The sequence below is a fragment of the Mastigoproctus giganteus genome, chromosome 7, assembly GCF_048544385.1.
Source record: "Mastigoproctus giganteus isolate SK-2022 chromosome 7, ASM4854438v1, whole genome shotgun sequence".
Lineage (NCBI taxonomy): Eukaryota > Metazoa > Arthropoda > Arachnida > Uropygi > Thelyphonidae > Mastigoproctus > Mastigoproctus giganteus.
The window spans coordinates 206,836,786-206,859,047 of NC_143581.1; the positions used below are offsets into that span (position 1 = coordinate 206,836,786).

A 22,262-nucleotide genomic window follows, 5' to 3' on the forward strand; every position below is an offset into this window, starting at 1 on the left:
TCCCAATTACAGAATGCCTGTAGTTGTATTTTTTATGGATTGTTACACCCATGGGTGGAGTGGGGTATCTGCCCCACTCTTGTACTAGCAGAGAGATGCATAAGTATATAATGGAATGATGTAATTAGTTTATAAAAATCTGTTTAAATAGCCACAGAGCTCTAAGTATTTTCTTTAAGCAGAAAGTAAGTTTATAATTCAAGACAATACCTAAAAATTTTATTTCCTGATCCTTAGGAAGTAAAATAGAATTATTTAAATTGACTCAAGAAAATGAGGATTGCTGCAAAGAAAAAAAAACTAAATTCTGATTGTTGTCAGTTTCAGCATAAATTAAATTCTGTTGCATAATTAACAAAATATTATAATTTGCTATAGTAGTAGGCATGTGATGTAAGAAAGCAAGCGTATGAGCTTATGTAGCATTAGCCAAAAAAAAAAAAAAAAATCAAAAATCAATTTCACACATCCATTCCCTCTAAAAGTTTGTCCAGTTCCCCAAATTTATGTAAGCTATCAACTTTCATGACAGTTCCAGCAATCAACTACCTGCTGTCTAAAGGCAAATTTCTGCACATCTTCCTCAATTTGAATTTATGTCCCCTCAGGTTCGTAATCTGAACAAGTGGGAGTATCCCGTCAGCATTGAGCCTGCTCAAACCATTCAAGGCCTTATACACCTCAGTCAGATCACCTTGCAGGTGCCTAGTCTCCAGCTGCTGCAAATTGCAGAACTTAAGCCTTTCTTGGTAAGAGGACCCCTTCGTTCTCCTCACCAATCTTGTTACCCTTCTCTGTAGTTGCCCAAGAAATGCTACATCCTTCTTAAAATGAGACCCCCAGACCTGTACGCAGTACTCAAGGTATGGCTTGACCATTGTCTTATACAAAGGGATAATCACCTTCTTATCCCTGCTAGTAAAGTTCCTGTATATCATTGACAAGACCCGGTGAGCTGCTCTGGCAGCCTGTCTGCACTGCTCTGAAAACTTCATATCTGATTGCACAATTACTCTCAGGCCTTTTTCATTTTCTACCACCCTAAATGTAGTACCACACAGTTGGTACATTTCTGGGGGTTACTTCTACCCAAATGCAGTACTTTACATTTGTCAATATTAAACTTCAGTTGCCACTTCTCAGCCCATCTGCCCAAATTATCTAGATCCTGTTGCAGTAGCACACTGCCATTACTGTCATTAGCAACTCTGCCAACCACTGTATCATCTGTATACTTGAACATTAAGCCTGATACATTTTCATCAATATCATTGATAAATATATAAAATAATAGAGGGCCCAACACTGAACTCTGGGGGACTCCACTAATAACATTAGTTCATGAAGAGCAGCATCCACTGATTACCACTCTCTGTCGTTGCCCACTCAACCACCCTTTTATTTATTGTAGCAACTTACCATTAATACCATACTGCTCCAATTTGTATAGTAGTCTTCCATGTGCAACAGCATCAAAAGTTTTCCTGAAATCCAATTCCAGGATTTCAGGAAATTTGCATCCAGTTCCTTTATAACAAGATCATAGTATCCAATCAAATTTGTCAGACAAGACCTTCCCTTAACAAACCCATGCTGTGTCTGAATTATTCCTGCAGTCTTGTCTAGATGATCCTGCAATGCTTCTTTAACCAGTGACTCCATTATTTTTCCCAGAACTGAAGTTAAACTAACGGATCTGTAATTATTCATGTCACCTTTTGATCTCCCCTTTGTGAATTGGGGATACATTTGTACATCTCCAGTCTGTGGGGACTTCCCCTGAGTGAAGGATGCTCTCATAATTATGACTAAGCATTTGCTTACTTCCTTTGCCACCTCCTTTAATATAACTGTATAGATCCCATCCACCCTAGGTGCCTTTCTCGTTATGGATAGACTTGAATAATTATTAAAATTACTGTAACATTAGGTAACACAAAGGTATAGGACATATGATCCATGTAGAAACACAAGTTTTTATGGATATAAAAAAAAAAAAAAAAAAAAAAGTAACTGTGTACTAGAAGCTGTCAGGTGCATTTCCATTGTCTGCAACTATTTTTTTTGAAGAGTAGCATAAGACCCAACAGGAGCTGATATATTTGTTTATAGTTATGGATTACTTGCTATTCCATCCTACTGGTCCTATTAGTCTTACACAAGTTGTTTTTGAAAGATTTATTGTTTTTCCATAATCAAAACAAGAAACTGAAACATGATGTTCACTCAAGGTGTCTAATACTGCTCTATGGGTAATTTTACATGCATTATTCTCAAATTTTAAATGCTTCGTAACGGTTCAAATTTTAAATAAATCTCAAAATGGAAATAACTAATAGTATCGAACAGTCATTAAAACAAAAATGAAATATTGGTATTGTCCAAGCAGAATTCAAAAAACCCTTTTGTTTTACAGAAATTAAAAAGAAAGTTGAACAACTTGTCAGGTGCTCCACTACCACCTTTCTGTACTTTGGGGTGCCACCACCACTACTGGGTTAAAAAGTTTATTGAGGCACATTTGTATTTTTTTTTTTAGGTCTGTTAGTATATAAGCATAATGTGCCAGTTGTTTTTATGTCCATCTGCCCACATGTAACAACTTGATTCCCAAATATGTCAAGACATTTCAAATTTCATTAAAATCTGACCAATAGAAATCTGGCAATTATTTTTTTCTAACTTCGTTATAACTCTTTTCCCAGTACTGTACATGGATTTCATGAAATTTTATATTTTCTCCTTTAAAAAATATTTAAAGAGCAATCCCAAATTTCATTAAAATTGACCAATAGAAATCTGATATTTATTTCTTTGTTCATCCGTTGAAACATAATAACTCAACTCCCAGTGGATAGATCTATGTGAAATTGTACACAGTCAGAACTGAATATAACAAAATCGATTGTTCGCCTAAAAATTTGTTATACAGAAATTTCGTCATAAAGAAATATGACCCTTTTAACAATGAAAAATATTGTAATTCAACTCAGAAATAAGTGGGAATGAATCTGGCACACATATTAAGAAATGACTATTTACATGATGCGCACAATATATTAGTACACTTTTAAGAATTATGTCGTAAAATATTTGATTATTTTTTGTTGTACACTGGATTTTACTGTACATCGTTCATAAAAATGTTTGCATTTGTTTAAGCACTCAAATATATTTTCTGGCACATTTTCTTCACACTGAAGGCTTCAACGCAGTTTCAAATGCTGCCAACATTTTATGTTTGGAAGGTTTACTATTGCCCTCATTTTCATCCATCTCATCCTTGATATTCACCAGTTCTTTAAATACTCTCCAAAATGTTGGAGTCACTCAGATATTCAGCTACTATGACATCGTTATCAACTCCTAAAAATTCTTCAAGAACCATTACTCCACTGATCAGACCTCTCACTTGGAGTTCGACCCAAGATTGCTCAATGTCTTGTAGCAGTTCATTCCTCTCATTGCTGTTTTAGCAAAACCTGCCTTTGCGAAAATTCTTAATTGTTGTTTCTGTCACATCTTGACTCCACACTTTTGCCAACTCTGATATGTACAAATCTATAACAGAATCTATAGGTTGGTTGGTTTCTATTCTCAGTATAATTTTTTTCAGTATGCGCCTTCGGTAGTGCATTTTCAAATTCTTGATAATGCCTTGGTCCTTTGGCTGCAGTTTAGATGAGGTATGCGGAGGGAAGAAAACAAGCTTCACACTCGTAAGTTTTGAAATTATCGATTGAAGGTGAGCAGCATAATTGTCGACAATCAAAACAATTTTTCTGTTTTCTTTCATCATCTTTCAATCAAAATTTAAAATCCACTGTTCAAAAATTTAACTTTTCATCCAACTCTAACAACTTTATTCCTTTGAAACATTGGGGCTGTTAGCCTATTACCAAAAGCCTGTTTTTTTATTACCAGCTATATTTGCACAAACCAAGACTATAATTCTTTCCTTACTATTTTTTACCACCTACGCATTTGTCACCTTTAAAAGTCAGTGTCCTGTTTGGCAAACATTTAAAAAATAGACTTGTTTCATCAATGTTGAATATGTCTTTGTGCTCCTAGTCGATAATTTTTTTCAAAACTGTTTCTTTCCAATGGGTGCAGTCTTCTTCAATTACAACCCCTTTTCACAAGAAATAACTTTTTCGAGTAAGCCATAGCACTTTTTAAATTTGTCCAGCCAACCAGAACTGACTTAAAGTTTTATGCCCCAGAAAAGATGAGTACTCCATAGCCTTTTCTTTTGTTAATAGCCCTGATATCGGCATGTTTTGGCCTTGAATCAAATTCACCCACTTAAAAACTGCTTCATCTACATCTTCATGCAGGCATAATTTTGCACGCGTTCGACTGAGTCCTGTTTCCTCAAACAGTTTGAGAATCGAAACACGGTTTTTCAGAATGGTTGACACACTACTGGCAGGGATACCAAATTTTAAAGCGATTTCCTTTTTTTTTTAATGCCCCAATCTACACTATTAAGCACTTCTACTTTTTCCACTACACTCAACGATTTCCTCTTAGACATTGTAAGGTTACTTGCACAGCAGCTAAAACAAAACTGATTTACAGATAACTTGTACCTTCCATACAGAGACAGGTGAAATTTAGTGAAAGTATGGATGACTCATTTCTGCAAAACAACAGATGAATTTCCGGGATAAAGAAAAATCACTCTCTCCTAATTCTCTAGTAGGATGCTTGCAATAGAAAACAGGCTGTACAGAATCAATGTCCGTGTCGGGAATATTCCTTAATCTTTGCCAATGGCTGGGGACACATGAATAGCAGTTGCCCAGTGTGACTTCTCGGTATAATAAATGCTTTACGGTGGCGCCTCCGTAGCCAGGTGGGAAGAAGCAGCAGTGCGTAACGCACGCTTCTTGATTAGACCGGGGTTCGATCCCATCACCACCAAATACGGGGATGCGGAAAGATCAGGGAATGATCACCGCATATTCCCGGAGCAATATGGCCTTAGTTGCTAATACTCCTAAAAACCAAATAACAAACAAACAAACAAATGCTTTACGGGCAATACTAAATTTTGGAATGCTCTAAAGAATTAAACCCTTTAGCTATTAAAAGCTAGTGATTAATTCTTAATCCTTTTAGCTCTTAATTCATGCTTTCTATAGCATCAACTCTATTGCCAAAAGGCCAGAGGTGCAAACAACGCGTACCCAGGTCTCTCGAAATCAGCTCATTATATGGAAGTTTTCATTATACAGAAACTATTTTCAATGTAATGACCAGGGGGAAATCAAAACGTTCGCTACATAAAAAAATTTGCTATGTGGAAGTTTGTTAAAGAGAGGTCCGACTGTATTCGGCTCTTTTAGAACTTACGCATTCCCAAATTTTATTAAAATTGGACTGATAGAAATCTGGAAATTATATCTTTATTTCATACATATCACATAGGCTATTCATATCCATATATTGTAGCTGATGCACTGGTTGGAGGAATGAATGGGCAAATATATTGTAGCTGATGCACTGGTTGGAGGAATGAATGGGCAATGCTTGGGAGCAGAAATGAAATTTTCGTAGTTCACATATAAAAGTCATTGGTTTTTGCTAATTATTTTTGTTATAAATCGTGAATTATTACTATTTACTAACGCGCCTGATATGTATTGCACTGCATACATTAACCAACTTGTTAACTAGTAATTTAATTCAAAATAATAAATGAACCTGTGCTGGTTTATTATTTTATTTATATATTTTTTTTGTTTACAGATGAATTATTTTATAGTTGATAGTTCATAATTGTGGGATGAAATAACAATTCTAGAGTAATACAGTTTATCCTTCCTTTATTATTTTTTTCCATGCTATTAGTTTAAAAACTGGAGATAAGGCATTGTATAAGCAGGAGGAAAACAGGCAAAAAAAAACAGGAGTTTTTTTTAAAAGTCCACACTGAATTAAAAATTAAACTTCACTGGCAAAATACACATTTTATATATTAAAATACAGCCATAGGATTGCTTACCAGTATGGTATGCTTTTAAAAATTATCTTTCCTAACATTTTTCTGTCTGTGGATTTCTGATTAGATGTTCTGTTAAACATCAACTGATTTTGATTACTTCAAGAAAGATAGCAGTACAGATTTTTCCCTCTTCATAAATGTTTAATCAGTTTTGTCCATAACAATGGCTGTGCTGTCTAGATTATTTCCAAAGCTTTTCCCAAAAAGAGATCTGAACTCAGTTTATATTTTTCTAATGTATCTGAATATTATCCTACACTCAGACTTGATGAGGAATTGTTAAAATGCCAAGCACGATTTGGGATAATCTGTTATATTTCAAGCTTCCTTGTGCACTTGTCAGTTCCCAAATCCTTAGATGGGAACTGATATTTGTGCTACCTCAGCATTTTATAAGCACATAATTTTTCAGTGGGAACTTAAGCACCATGTAGCCACGAAGTACTTACTCACTGAGCAAAAGAACAGAAAACTTCTCTTGTTTTAGAAATGCACAAGTTAAAATCACCCTTCTGGTTTAGTCTGCTATGGTATTCAATTTCCAAAATGGATATGGATGACCTGTAAAATAAATTTGCACATAACACTCTTTAGTATATCTAGGAGCAGTGGCCTTAGTACATGGATACAAGACACATTACTGTGTTTGAATTTTCAAATATTGGCATAACATTTAAATGAAAACAAGCAAATTGCTTTATTCAAGCCAGAAGAGAGAAACGTGAACAGATATTCTTCAGAGTGAAGATAACATACCTGGAATTATCAGCTTCTTGGTCTGCCCTTAACAGTTTTACAGTTTGGAAGTTTTTTCTTGAGTTCATCAATTTGTCTTCTTTAAAAACAATTGGATTGTGAACTGGATTTGAACACAAGTCACTGCTACTCATTAGTGAATGCTCGTAGTTTTCAATTTGGTAACGTTGAAAAGTGCTCATGTTGTTTTTTAAAGCAGTCCTACCCTCTTCTTTAAACCAGACTTGTTAAAGGTTGCCACTGTTCTATCAGACAGCCAATGTGCCACGACCCTTTTCAAGCATGCCGCAAGATTAGGAAAAATTCCATCGAGTTAATATTCACCTTTTAACTTAAAGTGTGACTCGAGTGACAAAAGATTGGGAACCTCCGGTGTACACATATACAGGGTTGTTAAAATTAAAGTACCCCTATGTAGAGGGCTCTGGGGTGAGTTCTAAGGCTCGTACTGAAGAGAAATTTGGACAATAGGTACAATAAAGAATGTGTTTGCCATTTATTGGGGAAAAAACAAAAGTTAAAAAAATTTGTCACTATATGGTGCTGTGGCAATACAAATAACTTGAACAGCACTAAAATTGTTCAATGTGTCCTCCATTTTGGTCAACAACAGTTTCCATTTGAAGAACAGCATTTTCTAGAGCAGAACCTAACACGTCAACTGGAATAGTCAGCACATGATGTCTAATGCTGTCCTTCAGATCTGCTAGAGTTTGACATTCTTCCCGATACACCTGGTTCTTCAAAAAACCCCACAACCAGAAGTCGCATGAGGTGAGGTCCGGTGATCGGGGTGGCCAAGATGGTTGGAAACAATGGCTGATGACCGGTTTGTCTGTAAAGTGTTGCCTTAGCAATCTTTGGACACAGTGGTGGCACACCATCTTGCATGAATATGGTATCCTGAAGGCATCCACATTGTTACTCTGGTATTGCAAAATTTGCCAACATTTCATAATATCGCTGTCCAGTGACGGAACAGGTGTGGGGTCCAGTGTTACCTGTTCAAAAAAATATGGCCCAATCATGAATGTGGCTGTAAATCCACACCACAATCACTTTTGGAGAATGCAGCGGGCTCTCTTGGATAACTTGGGGGTTTTCTGTTGCCCAAATGCAACAGTTCTGCGTATTCACTTGTCCATTTAAGCAGAAGTGGGCTTCATCAACTCCAAAGGATGTTCCATGGCCAAGTGATATCCGCTGTCATTCGTGCCAGAAACTGAAGTGCCTATGTGAAACGAATATCTGCATCACCATGTTTTAGCTCTGCAGCATGTGCACCTTGTAAGGATAGTACCGCAACACCTGACACATTACTAGTCTTACAGTGGAATACGACATGTCCACTTCACAAGAAACATCTGGCATACTTGTGCTACTACATGGAGATTGACTTGATAAATCCACGAAAGCCATAGTCTACATCTTCATGAGAGGAGTCCACTCGTTTTTGACTTCTACCTGGTTGAACACCAAGATGTCCCGTCGCTTCAAATTTCGCAATCATTTTGTGGACAGCACCAATAGTCATAGGTCCATGCCTTATGTGCTTCTAACGCCGGAATTCTCTGATAGCCGCAGCTGCATTGTTGCTGTTCTGATAGTGCAGCTTCACTAATAGCACCCTTTTCCTGCAACGTTTTTGGCATTGCTGCTGTAGTGCAGGCAAACATCTACTGAATGATTTTGAAGAGACTGCTTTGCTTTTTTTGGAGTACAGTAGATTATTTTTTAAATTTATCATTGATTATTTATCACTTAAAGCGGTCTCAGCCAACCAGTGGCAACCCCGCTTACAGTACAATAGAGCTGAGTAGTGGCAATAACTTATGTTATTTGCATAATCATAACTAAGATAGTTACGTGCCATACAGTGACAAATTTTGTAACTAATTTCCCCCCCCCAATAAATGGCGATGCATTCTTTATTGTACCTGTTGTCCAAATTTGTCTTCAGTACGAGCCTTAGAACTCACTCTAGAGCCCTCTACATAGGGATACTTTAATTTTAACAACCCTGTACTTCAAAATCTTTTTTACTTCAGTGGCATGCATCAGTTGAAATTGTTTAAATCTATTTTTCCTTTTAGCATTGTTTTCTAGATAGTAGTTAATGTTCACAGGAAGGCACGCAGCTCCCTATTTAGCACACAATTTAATAAAATGACAGTGACAGACTTATCACCAAGTGCTCAATTCTTCTCCTTTAATACCCTTGTTACTCCATTTTTTAGGTCTACTATGAACAGGTGCATTATCAATACTAAGTATCAGACAGATTTTTTGAAAGAATCCCACATGCTTTGAGATTGTTCAGATGTCTAACATTGTATCCTGTAGAGTCACTTTCCAATGCTGGCACTGAGAGTGAGCTGCTTTTGGTTTCTTTAATCAAAAGGTCACTGTAGTGGATATAGCTTGGATTCACTTTGATTACTGCCATCTGTAGCAATTAAAAATGGTCCAATTTTCTGAGTAATCACTATCTCTTCTTTCCTTGTCCATGTCATTTCACTAACAGGGCTAGTTGTTTTTGTTCTTCCACGAGTTTTTTTTTCTTCTTTCTATTTTGCTATTTCACTATCAGGAAATGTATTTCTGAGCAATGCACCTGCATGATATCACAACTCAGAGGAAGATGACAAAATATGCAAATAGACATTTGGCACGTATGACACCATCACCTGGTGATAAAAAAAATATATCCACGCTGTTTGTCCCGGTTAGGGGTCAGCAATATGGATGGAATGCTTGTGGTTCCTCTAGCTAGAATTTTTACAAGCCAGCTGGTTAGGCCTAACACTCTTGGTTTTATTTTGGTGTCTCCTTCACCTAACATCAATGCAAACGTTTTATTGTACTTAGTAGTCACGGGCTTGAACCCCAGTCCCACTGCATTTGCACTTCTAACCACTCGGCTATGTTGTAGCCTCAAACATCACCACTTGGTGATCCTTATGAATATTAGCAGATCTCAAATTTTGAGGTTTTTGTCTGTACTACAGATGTGAGATTTATCAAAACAACAGCACATTTGTGCTTTTTTTTACATCTCTGAGAAGTGAAAAACTTCAAGTATTTTTTAACAGTTGAATTTTAAGGCAGCTTATGAATGCCAAGTTGTTCTTGTGAGTATCATAAGATCAGTGTTTACTTACTAAAACACTAAAAGTGTGCTAACTGCAAAGAACGTAAACACACCTGCCAACTTTTAGTAATTGGAATACTGACTTTTTCAACCAGAAGCATGTTTTAACAAGAAATGTAATATATGCCTTCATATATTCATCAGGCTGCATTGATTATATTGAAGAGAAATTCAAAAAATAAAAAATAAAGATAATTTAATTGTTGTTACTTTCCTTATAGTATTCAAGATTAATAAAATTAAATGTTAGGGTGTTGTTATACCTTATTGACTGCTATTAAATATTACTGTTAATGCAGTTGTTAACAAGCTGTTTTTGTTGCATTTGGGGGTTTTGGCACAAGGGCCTTTTGGGCCATATTGTATCTGTTCATGATTTACTTATGATTAATTCTAACGTGTTATTATGATCTGAGACAATTATACAAATTTATGTTTTAAACAGTTCTTCAAAATTTGCACCATTGCCAAGAATATGCTAAAGGTAGATTTTCAGATAGTTGAGGACATTCAGTGAGAATGTGCTTTATTGTTAGCTGCGACCGGGGCAAAAGAAATACTGAGGTGGGTTCTCTTTGAATGGGAATGACCAATGTGGAGTTTTGTCAGAATCACTTCTCATCTGATTTTCCCGAAACTAGATGTCCACAGCTGTGGCTCATTTTTTTTTTTTTTTTTTATCTGTAGCAGTTTATTATTGATTTGAGTTTGCTAGAGTTGAGACTACAGATTCTCACGTTGTTTTAATAATGGATTTGTAATCACTGCAAGGCACTTTTAGTTGACAGAAAGATCTGGTGTCTGAATGTTTAGCAGCATCATCCATGTTTGTTCGTTATTTGGGATAACGACATGACCAACAGAAGGTAACGTGGTTGTCTGTTTGATAATGACATAAATATAGACTGGATGTCTTTAAGAATACGATGAGAGGGAAAACAAGTTGAATGAATGGTAGCAATTGCATTTAAGGCATCTGTATATATCAGATTGCTTGATATGGTGGTGGTTTGTTATCTGAGCTAGTTTTATTGCAAACAATTCTGTGGTATAGATACTGCATTCAATAGGAAGAGATGCAACTACTGAGAAGGTGGAAGAAACTGCTGTAGCACCTACAGCTGAATCTGTTTTAGAGCCATCAGTATAGATATGTGCTTTATGTAGTTGAAAGTTGGTGTTTGCTAGGGAGGATTTTTCCCATCTTATAAAGAAATTGTCACAAAGAGGTGAGAATTGAGTCCAAGAGTAGCAATGTCTTGGAAGATATATAATGACCCAACTGACTGTGAGCTCTTGCAAATGAAGCCCTGCAGGGCAGTTTTCATTAGGTTTATTTTGGTATAGCATGGTATATTGAGGATCAAACAGATACTGCCAGCTGGAGTGGGATGGAATACTTTTAATCTTCACTGCATAATTACACAATAAGGATTTTCGCCTGAGATGTAGAGGGGGATTCCTTTGTCTCAATATACAGGCTGTGGACTGGAGATGTTCTGAAGGCTCCCACAGCTATCCTAAGGGAACTATGCTGGTGATATTCAGATGTTAACAGAGAACTTTTCCTAGTAATCCATAATCCAAGTGTGACTTTATTAAGGTTCTATAGAGATATGGGAGGGAGCTTCTATCAGCACCCCAGGACACAATGGAGACGACTCTTAGGATGTGAGCTGGGACAGGGAGGTGATTATTCCATTGTACAAGACAATGATCAGGCTACACCTAGAGTACTGTGTACAGGTCTGGAGGCCTCATTTTAGGAAGGATGTAGAGTTGCTAGAACAAGTACAAAGAAGGGTTACAAGATTGGTGAGGGGAACAAAGGGGTGCTCTTACCAAGAAAGGCTTAAGTTCTGAAAATTGCAGCACCTGGAGAGTAGGCACCTATGATCTGATTGAGGTGTATAAAGCCTTGAATGGGTTTGGCAAGCTGAATGCTGATGGGATTCTTCCTCTTGCTCAGATTAAGAACCTGAGGGGGCATAGATTCAAATTGAGGGAAGACAGTTGTAGAACAGATGTGTGGAAATTTGCCTTTAGCCAGCAGGTAGTTAATTGGTGGAACAGATTTCCATCTTATGTTATGGAAGTTGATAGACTAAATAAATTTAAGGCTGAGCTGGACAGGCATTTGGAATGAATGGAGGTGCGAAATGGGAGTTTTTTTTGGCTGATGCTGCATAAGCTTGCTTTCTTGCTCGTATGCCTCCACTAATGCTAATATTCAGTTTCTTAAAGGCAAGTCACCCGAAGATAAGCTATATGAATAGCAAAATTAAGTTTATTGTCTAAATATAATCCCAATGGATGGAAATTATTGGTAACAGGAATTGGGCTGTTTTTTAAATATATTTCTGGATCCAGATATAGTTTGTGTTTTTCACAGAAATAAATTGTGGTGGATTTCTTTTCTGCTAAGAAATAACCATTCCATAGTGCCCGTGATTCTATTTTAGATATGGACATTTGAAGTTGCCTTTCAATGGTATTCATAGTTTGGGATTGACAGATAATGAGGTCATCAGCAAACGATGACCAAATTCTAACGCATTTGGTACATCCCAGGTCTTGTTTGTAATTCTTATTGCAAATAATGTCACACTGAGAATGGAACCCTGTGGTATACTCTCCTCTTGTTCAAATGATTTAGATAAATTGACGTCTGAAGCCAAAAGAATGAAAATCTTGGAAGTACACCATGTTACCAGGTGGTATCAAAGGCATTTTCGATATCAAGATTAACCATGACCAGATGTTGTCCCCTTATGAAGGCATTACATATCTTTGCTTCTGCTTTATCATCACATCTAATGTGGACTGATTCTTTCAAAACCCATACTGGTTACTGTTTAACGAGTTGTTAGTTTCCAGGAACCATGTTAGCTGCCTGCGAGCCATTTTTTCCCCAGGACTTTTGCCTAAACAGATAGTCAGAGAAAGCAACCTGTAGTTATGTGGAAGGTACGATCCTTTCCTTGCTTCGGGAAGACCAGCAGCACTACTGGATGTTTTATCGAGAGACCCTAAAAGTTGTGTTAATGTGAATGGCTGGTTATATGGGTGTGAAATTATCATAGAAAAATTGGGTTGTAGGTGGATACTGCCGATATACTGGTAAATGATTCGGCTAAGGCATTTGCTATTTTTCCTGAAGACATCTCCTTCCCTTCCCAGTTTAGTATTGAAACTAGGGACTGCACATATTTGACATTAAGTGTTTGTATTTTCCTCCAGATGAGTATGGTGTCCATGTCCTTGTTTATACTTGAGGAAAAGCTAATCCAGACATCTTTTTTTTTTTTTTTTTGCTTTTCTTCTTATTTGGCAGAACTTGGTTTCAGTTTAAAGTTAATTAGGTCACTAGTTGTGGGGAATTTGTGAAACAAATTCCAAGCTCTATTTTTCCCCCCTGTTTAGCATGTATACAATTCTGATTCCACTAGTAATTACTGTTTGTATTTTCCAGGCACAGATATGCAATATTGTGCCATATTTACAGAGGCAATATGACACAGTATTGCAGAGGTAGCAGCTTGTAATATCTGATTAGTTATATGTTCAGTGACATTGGCTTGTGCTGGGATTTGACTATTTCATCATCACACTGGATGTGAGAGGCATATTCATTCTAGTGTGCCCTACAAAATTTCCAAGTGGAGTGATGCAGTGTAGGAAAGTTTGCTTGTGTTTGGAGCTTGCAGAGAATCAGTAAGCGATCACTATTTGGTGGGTTATCAAGAAGAGACCACTCCATATGTGGAGTGGAGAACAGATCGAAAGATCTACTGCACTCATCAATCCTGTAGAAAAATGAATATAGGATACTAACCAGTGTTCAAGAGGTTACACTGACAAGCATTAGGAAGCAATTCTATTGGTTTACCTCTCTTTTGTTGGAGATCCTCACAGTGGAGTATGAGCACTGAAATTTCCGAGTAGTAGAATTGGAGATGTAGTTGGTCTATTAGATTTTCTAGGTTATCTGAGGAGATTGAGAAATTAGAAGGAATATACATAGATACTATTGTAATAGTAATACCAATTCCAGTGCACACTGTTACTACTTCATAGTCTGATGAGCAACATTGTTTTTAACAAGAATGACCATCCCACCCACAGGCTGGAAAATCAGTACTCCTATCTCGTCTGAAGAGAGTGTAATTTTTAACGGTAGGACACCACGGATTTAAATAAGTTTCCTGTGGGCATATGCCTGCTGATTTATATCGGCCAGTAAGATCATGTAAATTGTCTTTTGTATTGTGAAAGCCTCTACAATTCTGTTAAAGGATTCTTTCCATTATGCAATTTTGTTTCTGACTGCTTGTATCAATTGGAGATTATTAGATACCTTCGCTTTGTTTTTCTTAGAAAGAAGGGACGCGGCGTGTCCATCTCATCGGTTGCACGAAGCTCTAAAATTCAGTTATCTGGATTCATTCTGTTCATCAATATCCATCCAGTGGGTGCAGTTTCGTGGTTTTTGTTACTCTTTGTTTTTTTCTTTTTCTCTGTTGGAGGTACATCGGCTGGAATGGAAATTGGGGTATTACTGGCTTGTTCAGTTTTTTTGTTACAAAGGACATTGGATGTGGAGAGCAAGGAACGTGCCCAGTTGGCAATAGATATATTTGGAGGAACTGTAACAACTTTTTGAATATCTACTGATTGAAAATGCTGAGCAGCTTTGGCTCTATTTTGATTGTCTTTTTGCCTCTGAGTATGTGACTTTGTTCTCCACTTTATATTTCTGGATTTTCCCCCCCTTGCTTCCATAGTTCACACATTTTGGAAAATGCTGGGTGATTACCCAGCGTTCTCCAAACAATTTGGATAATGAGTGGTAGCATTGCAATCAGATCGAGTGATTGTGCTCTTCATTCCAGTTAGGACATACTGCCTCACTTCTATGTGCAGTTTGGGAGTGTTTATTTTTAGCATTTGTAACACCTGATGGGGTTCAGGATGTAAGGAAGAACACTGCAATGGAGATGGCCTACTCTGACAGATGTTGGTAAGATGGGAGAGCTAAAAGTGAGAATTATGCTCCTTTCAGAACAAGAATACTGTCTTTCTGAGTCATAATTTTCCTTGTTTGGATGACTTTGTTCACATAGCTCTTGGAAAATTTCTCATCTGCTACAGTTAACTAAGTCCTACTCTGCAATTACTCCCTTTGAGGAGTTTAGAGTGGCATGGTGAGTAGCTTTTATTGGTTGTCTGCCAAAAGTAGTTAGTATTAGTATCAGAGCTGGATTTAAACTTGTTGTGACCCTAAACTATAACATGTAAGAGGCCCTTCACTGGTTCATTGTGACAATATTAAAAAATAATTTTTATGGTGCAAGGCCCCAAGCTGTAGCTTGTTTGGCTTATGTGTAAATCTGGCCCAGATTAGTGTTAGTAATGGCTATATGGTGCAAGGAAGCCTAAGGCTTATGTTGCACCAGCCAAAAAATAATAATAAAAAAAAAAAAAAAAAAAAGAAGAAAAAAAAAAAAAAAAGGAAATAGATAACCTATGCATTTCCCTCCTCCTGTAGGTAAAGTTGGCTTTAATAGTTTTGCAGAATTTTGGGATTTTATGGCCTCTACCAGAAGATCTCCAGACTCAATGCATTTCTGAACAAGGAATGAAGATAAATACTCAGGGGCTGGTCTGACAGAGAGTGCAAAATGAGGAATTCTGGTATCTCCTCTTGGGGGATTATTTCAACCCCTTGGGTTGAGAAAAGTCATTTCCTCTAGTCTTGAGCTCGATGGCTCTAAAGGAGGAAACATAGTGTTATCCATCTTTGCTCCTTTCAACCTTGGGAGAGTAAATTTCTTTTTGCAGGTTATATGGCCCGGGAAAGGGAGGCAGGAGCAGTGCTGCTAGAGTGACCAAGTGGTATAGAAGTTTTTAAAGGGAAAAAGAAAGGCAGTTTTCCTATTTGAAACTTAAAGTTCATAAGACGAAGTTTACTATTAATTAATAGGAACGTAAGAAAACTTTTACAACTGAACAAAACTGTATTCCTTCAGAAAACACTCGGAGAATTGCTTGATCACTATAAAGCTTGGCACCCGGGGCTCTTGTTAACAAGCACAAGAACAAAATACTATCTGAATACAGTAGACTCTCGATTTTCCAGGATAGATGGTAAAAAACAAATCCTGTATAATCAATTTCCCCGGTTAATCCAAAAATACATAAGTCCCCCGACACACGTAAGAGGTACGTTCCAGAACTTCTTACTTGATCAAGTTTTAAGTAACTCGGGAATGACTAGTAACATATTGCTACTATATTATTGACAAATCTGAATTCAGCACGATACTTGCTAATGTTTGACCATTTTCATACATTCTTATTAGTTTACTTTTGTGATCCAAATCGATCGCTTTCCTTTTGTTGGTAGATTTACTAATAGCGCTGTCACTTATTCTCTTAGTCGGCACCATGATAACGGTCAAAATGAAATTTTCTGTAAAGAACTTCACAGGGTTAAGGTGAAAACTCGCTATTATCACCCCGCAAGAGCCCACATTTTACTAATGCACATTTCTGGAGGTCAACTTTCCGTTTTATTGGGCATTTCTGTTAGCGCAATCTATTATAAACAGGTAGTAAACTCGATCTTATTGCAATACCAATAGCCGGAATTCTGTAGGTTTTTACGTTATTATGGCGAAATGTGTGTCCCATTCGCTGAAATCTTCAGTCATATGAAAAAAAAAAAAAATAAAAATAAATAAATAAATAAATAAAATAATTGCAAGAATCTTCTCTTTTTTTTTGCTTGTTACTCTGAACTCACTTGTGCAATTTGCGTGTGTGGTGATCGTCGTGAGTGAAAACCAAATTTACATAAATATATGTAGTTGGGTAAGTCGGGGACTTACTGTATCGAAAAATGTTCAGCAACCTACGTAAAAAATATGGTGATAGATAAAAAAAACTTACCATATACTACTCGTGTGTCCAATACGATGTTTTCCTTTATTTTTTACAATGTCGCTTATGGTTTGCTCACCAACATTATAATGGTTCATTAGTGATTTAACAGATGCACAGTTTTCAAACTTGAATAATTTCAAGTCTTTGTTTAACTGAAAGCGCAACTCTTTTTCATTCACCCATCATTTTTGCGATTTCTAAACAAAAAAAAAAAAAAAAAAAAATTACTATAAAAAAAATTTCAACATCCCTGACTTATAAATAACGAAACAAAATTTGTCTTTTTGCGGTGCGACGCACTAAAACAAACTAAACATTTGTTCTCTCTCTCTCTTTTTTTTTTGTTGAGCGGGGGTTGCAAGTAATAGGCACATTAATCTCCCAATGACGACCTATAACGCCACTCCTTGTCACTTATTTACGACTTGCAAAATATCTGTTAGGTATTCTAGTTATTACTAGAATTTTATGATTTCAGGTTGGTTGATTTTTTTTTTTATTTTGAGTCTTGAAGTGTCCAGGTTAATCCGATCCCAGTAAATCGAGAGTCTGCTGTAATTTGTAAGGAATTAAGTGGTAAAGAGCACAACTTAGAAGCAAAATATTTTTGAATTTTATAGAAACCTATTTTTCATGGGTTTTACGATGGATGTATATTTATTTGTAGTTTTCACACTGAGGTAATTTGCTGCAGTGTCCTCAAAAAATGAGGTCAATGCAAATACGAATGAAAAGAAAATGTTAAATAGACTATTGTATAAGGAATATAAATTAAATCATGATAATTACTTGTCAGTTTTTGCTTTCTTACTACATCAACACATGAATAGCATATAATGTCCAGGAAGTGTTAATGTCATTGATACACAATTTGAATTCATGCTAGGCATAATATATTTCAAGGCAACTGTATAGCTTTACATCTTGTATATATTTATCATTTGTCTAAAAGATTTAAGAAGCACTTTTTTTTATTATTATTACAGATTCGTTCAGTAGTAGAGAGTGTTTTCAAGCTTGATGATGCACCGCAGGCATACATAAAAGTATCTGAGGGGCATGCTAGAGGAAAAACTGTAATTGAAGTAAAATGAACTGTGTAGTTATCAACAAAAGAAAGACAAATGTACAAAGAGAAAATTTATTTTAAAAAAATACTGTGATAATAAATACTACCACAATAAATGAATAGGATGCTTATACACAGATGTTTTTATGGTGAATTATTAACAGTGGTAAAACAATATAGTAAAATATCCAATGTTGCTTTACAAGTTATGGTAAGGATTTTTCAAAATCCTGAAAAATGGAGTGTGAAATCTCTAAAACACATCACTACCTGGCATATTGCCAACACTTTTATAGGAAGTTCAGTTTTGGGAACAAGACACCCCAAAATTTAATCATAAAATAAATGCTTGTTTTCAACAAATGTACCAAATACAGCTTATTTTATTCTTTTGAAGACTAAATAAAAATAAAATCACAAAGAATTTAAATGGTATTAACAACAAATGGTTATTTATGATTAAATAAACAAGAGCTAGCAACAGTACACTATTACTTATAAAGTTCTCTTTATTCAACATCCTACTTTTTTCAGAGTTACTAATATCTAAAGCACCTGCAACTTTTATGACCTTAACAAAACGGTTACACACTGGATGAATGTGTGCAGAACCTACCATGGTTTATCACAACAAAAACAATATAAGCACAAATACTAGACTGAATTTTTATTGATTTAAATACGTTACGATTCATTTCAAAGAATATGCAATTCTACATTTTATCTATCAAGAATACAACAGTGAAATATGAATTGACAGTGCAAATAGTTTTTGCATTCTTTATGCTTCCCATCATTCCTTTAAGTAATAATATGTTATTTCCCTCCTTCATAGGTTTCAACTTTCTCCATTCAAAAATTATTCATTAATTATGTCTATCTCTACAAGCAATTATTTTACTATTTTGGATACTACTTCTGCTGCTATACCACGTGTGTGTTGTGGTGGGAGAGATAGAGCATTTAAAATTTTCTTGATCAGACATTGATAAAATCATTACCAAATTACACTATAAACAAAAGAAATTATTCATTATGAAAGTATGGTCCAGCAGAACAAAAAATCCATAGCTACAGCTCAAATTTACAAGTACTTTCAAATATTCTTCTTTAGAAGAGGATTTAAATAATGAATTAGAATTGTTAGAAAGAGCAGACTTATGACCTATGAATGCCAAGAATATGTTTAAACTAGTAAACACATTTAAGAGACCATGGATAGGATTACCATACAGAGGAATTCTCTTTTTCTCTTCATTTTTTTGTTTTTAGAATAAATATCCCACCTGTTCCCTCTTCCTGGCTAAGATAATACAACAGATTCTATTGAAACTATAAGTGAGGTCTGTTCTTCAAGTCAGTTTATGCATTTGAAAAAAGCAGTACTAAAGTTGCTTGTGTTACACTTCAGGGTTTGCAAGTTTACTTCACCCAGTGGGATTCTTTTCACTTGTGTTTGACTTAGTAATAAATGGCTTTATTCTGTACAATGGGAAGGTTTTATGAGTTAAAGTTTTGTGGTTGTTTTTATAACTTTTGCAATTGTTCTTGGTCTGTATATTCTGAATTATTTTCTGAATACTACAAAAATTCATCCTTTAACTTCAAATAAGGTGTCATGTAGTTGGCTAATTGTCCATTATTGGGGTTATCTGTGGGTGTTGAACTGGAAAGCTCAGTTTGGTTCAAGCAATGGAACTAAGTTTGCACGACTTACGATTTTTCTATTTATAGATTATTTATTAGTTCTTCTATAATATGCTTGAGTATGGGATACATGCTAATGTATGATTTTCAATTCAAAATCATAGCAACACCTGAAGTTTGGGCTATCATTTCTAAAAAACACATATGTATATATAACTAAAGGAAAGAATGAATTAATAATGAACTACCGTAAGATGGTAGACTAGGCCATTCAACATACTACTTACTGTTGTGGTATGTTGCATAGCCTAGTTTTATATTGTCATTGAAGTGTACACTTTTATAAACTTCACTGATGATATACAGGGTGTTTCAGTTAAACGTTTCAGAACTTCTAAGAGGGGTAGAGTACATCCTGACAACTCGAAATCATATAGCAATGTGGGGTCGGAAATGCTTTCCTGAAGCGGTGTTGTACACAGAAGCACCATAAAGAAAAGAGACCGTAAGTGAGAAATCGTTTTAATAATACATGAAAAGAAGCAAAAGGTACATGGATTAAAGTAAGTGTTCGAAGTTTCTTCCACGGGCTACAATGCACGCCTCACATCTCCGACGCATGGACATCCGAACATTCTGGAATACTCCAGGCGAATTTCGCAATTTCTTCGGCAGCTACTGCGATTCTTGCAACCAGCTCCTCAGCATTGTCAACAGGGGTGTCATAAACTAGCGATTTCATATGACCCCAGAAATAAAAATCAAGACATGATAGGTCGGGTGACCGAGCAGGCCAACGCACGGGACCACCATGTCCCGTGCATTGGCCTGCGAGATCACCTCATCGGACCTTACCTGTTACCGTGTCGTCTAACCGGACCTATCTACTTGATCTTTCTGCAGCAAGTATTGCCACAACTTTTGAGAGCTGAACAGATTTCTGCATCGACGCAACAGACAATGTGGTTCCAACACGATGGAGCCCCTGCCCATTATAGCGGAGATGTTCGTAACTACCTGGTTGTCACATTTGGTCAACAGTGGATCGGACGTGGTGGTCCCGTGCGTTGGCCTGCTCGGTCACCCGACCTATCATGTCTTGATTTTTATTTCTGGGGTCATATGAAATCGCTAGTTTATGACACCCCTGTTGACAATGCTGAGGAGCTGGTTGCAAGAATCGCAGTAGCTGCCGAAGAAATTCGAAATTCGCCTGGAGTATTCCAGAATGTTCGGATGTCCATGCGTTGGAGATGTGAGACGTGCATTGTAGCCCGTGGAAGAAACTTCGAACACTTACTTTAATCCATGTACCTTTTGCTTCTTTTCATGTAGTATTAAAACGATTTCTCACTTACGGTCTCTTTTCTTTATGGTGCTTCTGTGTACAACACCACTTCAGGAAAGCATTTCCGACCCCACATTGCTATATGATTTCGAGTTGTCAGGATGTATCCTACCCCTCTTAGAAGTTCTGAAACGTTTAACTGAAACACCCTGTATGTGGCTCAAGGTTCACATGAACTTTCATTTTTACACAATGTATGTGTTGAAAAGTTATGGCAGAAGGTGAGAATGCTTCTCCTAGCTGTACCATGACATGTGCATTAGAAGCAGTATACACGGTGCTAGACTGTAATTAAAGTGTAGAGCAGCACTGTATCATCAAATTTCATTCAAAAGAGAGAGAGACTGGCTGAAATTCTCAGCAGGCTAAGTGTATGACTGGTGCAAAAAGTTTTCCTAAGGTCGTGAAGTTGCTAACTTACTGTATCAAATAGCTGATTTTGAAAAGCAAACAAACTACAGTGCGTGATACTGAATCAAAAGTGCACACAAAGTGGATCCCAAAGATGCTGATATTTCACCCAGTTTGAACTGGAGGGGAAACAATTCTGCAATGAATTGTGATAAGACATAGGTACACTATCACTTTAGAATCAAAGTGGTCCAGTATGGAATGGTACAACAGAGTATCCAATTGTCACTACCCAAAAAATTAAAGATAGCCCTCATCTGGCAAAATCATGGCAAGTGTATTTTGGGGTATAGAAGGGGTGATTTTCATTGCTTTTTCTACCACATTCAACAGTTAAAGCTGTTGAATGTGGTAGAAGTAGTGCAGTTCATAAGAAAATGCCTTTCAAATCCAATCCACCTGTCTTAGAGTCCAGATTTAGGCCTCAGTGATTAGTTATGTGTTTGAAACAGTGAAGGAGCATTTGGTAGGGCAGATAAACTCAAGCACAGCACAAAAATGTGTCAGTGTAGAGGGACGATATCCTAAAAAGAGTAATAAGTTTGATGTTTGTAGTATGTATTTTGTTTTGTAAAAAAATAAGTCCAGGTAAATCTCAAACCACTCCAGTTTCTAGATTTATCTTTACAAGAATAACATGAAGAAATTTGAGAAAACAAACATGATTGTAATGGGATTCAAAATTTTTTACGAGGGGGAAACTGATTTAATGTTTATTTGAAGCCTTCATTTTTATTTTACTCATATTTACTATCTTTTCAATTAATGTGTCAGAAATTAATCTTGCATATCAGTGTGCATGAATGTCATATGTATTAACCTAAAATGGTAAATGCTGCTCTAAGTGGACTGTCAAATAATTTATTAAAGAAATAATGAATAAAAGATAAACAGTCATGAAGGTTACACAATCTACATCTAA

General features: G+C 36.3%; 1 protein-coding gene across 2 annotated transcripts in view; it reads left to right on the top strand.

Moving 5' to 3' along the window:
- LOC150083617 (NAD(P)H oxidoreductase RTN4IP1, mitochondrial-like) overlaps window positions 1–17,995 on the top strand; it is an 81,597-nt gene extending 63,602 nt beyond the window's left edge. For both annotated transcript variants that reach the window (XM_090377386.1, XM_090377387.1), the window contains exon 10: window positions 17,852–17,995. In XM_090377386.1, the coding sequence (XP_090233512.1) occupies window positions 17,852–17,959 (108 nt within the window). In that variant the 3' untranslated portion in view covers window positions 17,960–17,995. The remainder of the gene's footprint in view (window positions 1–17,851) is intronic.
- The last annotated feature ends 4,267 nt before the right edge of the window (window positions 17,996–22,262 follow it).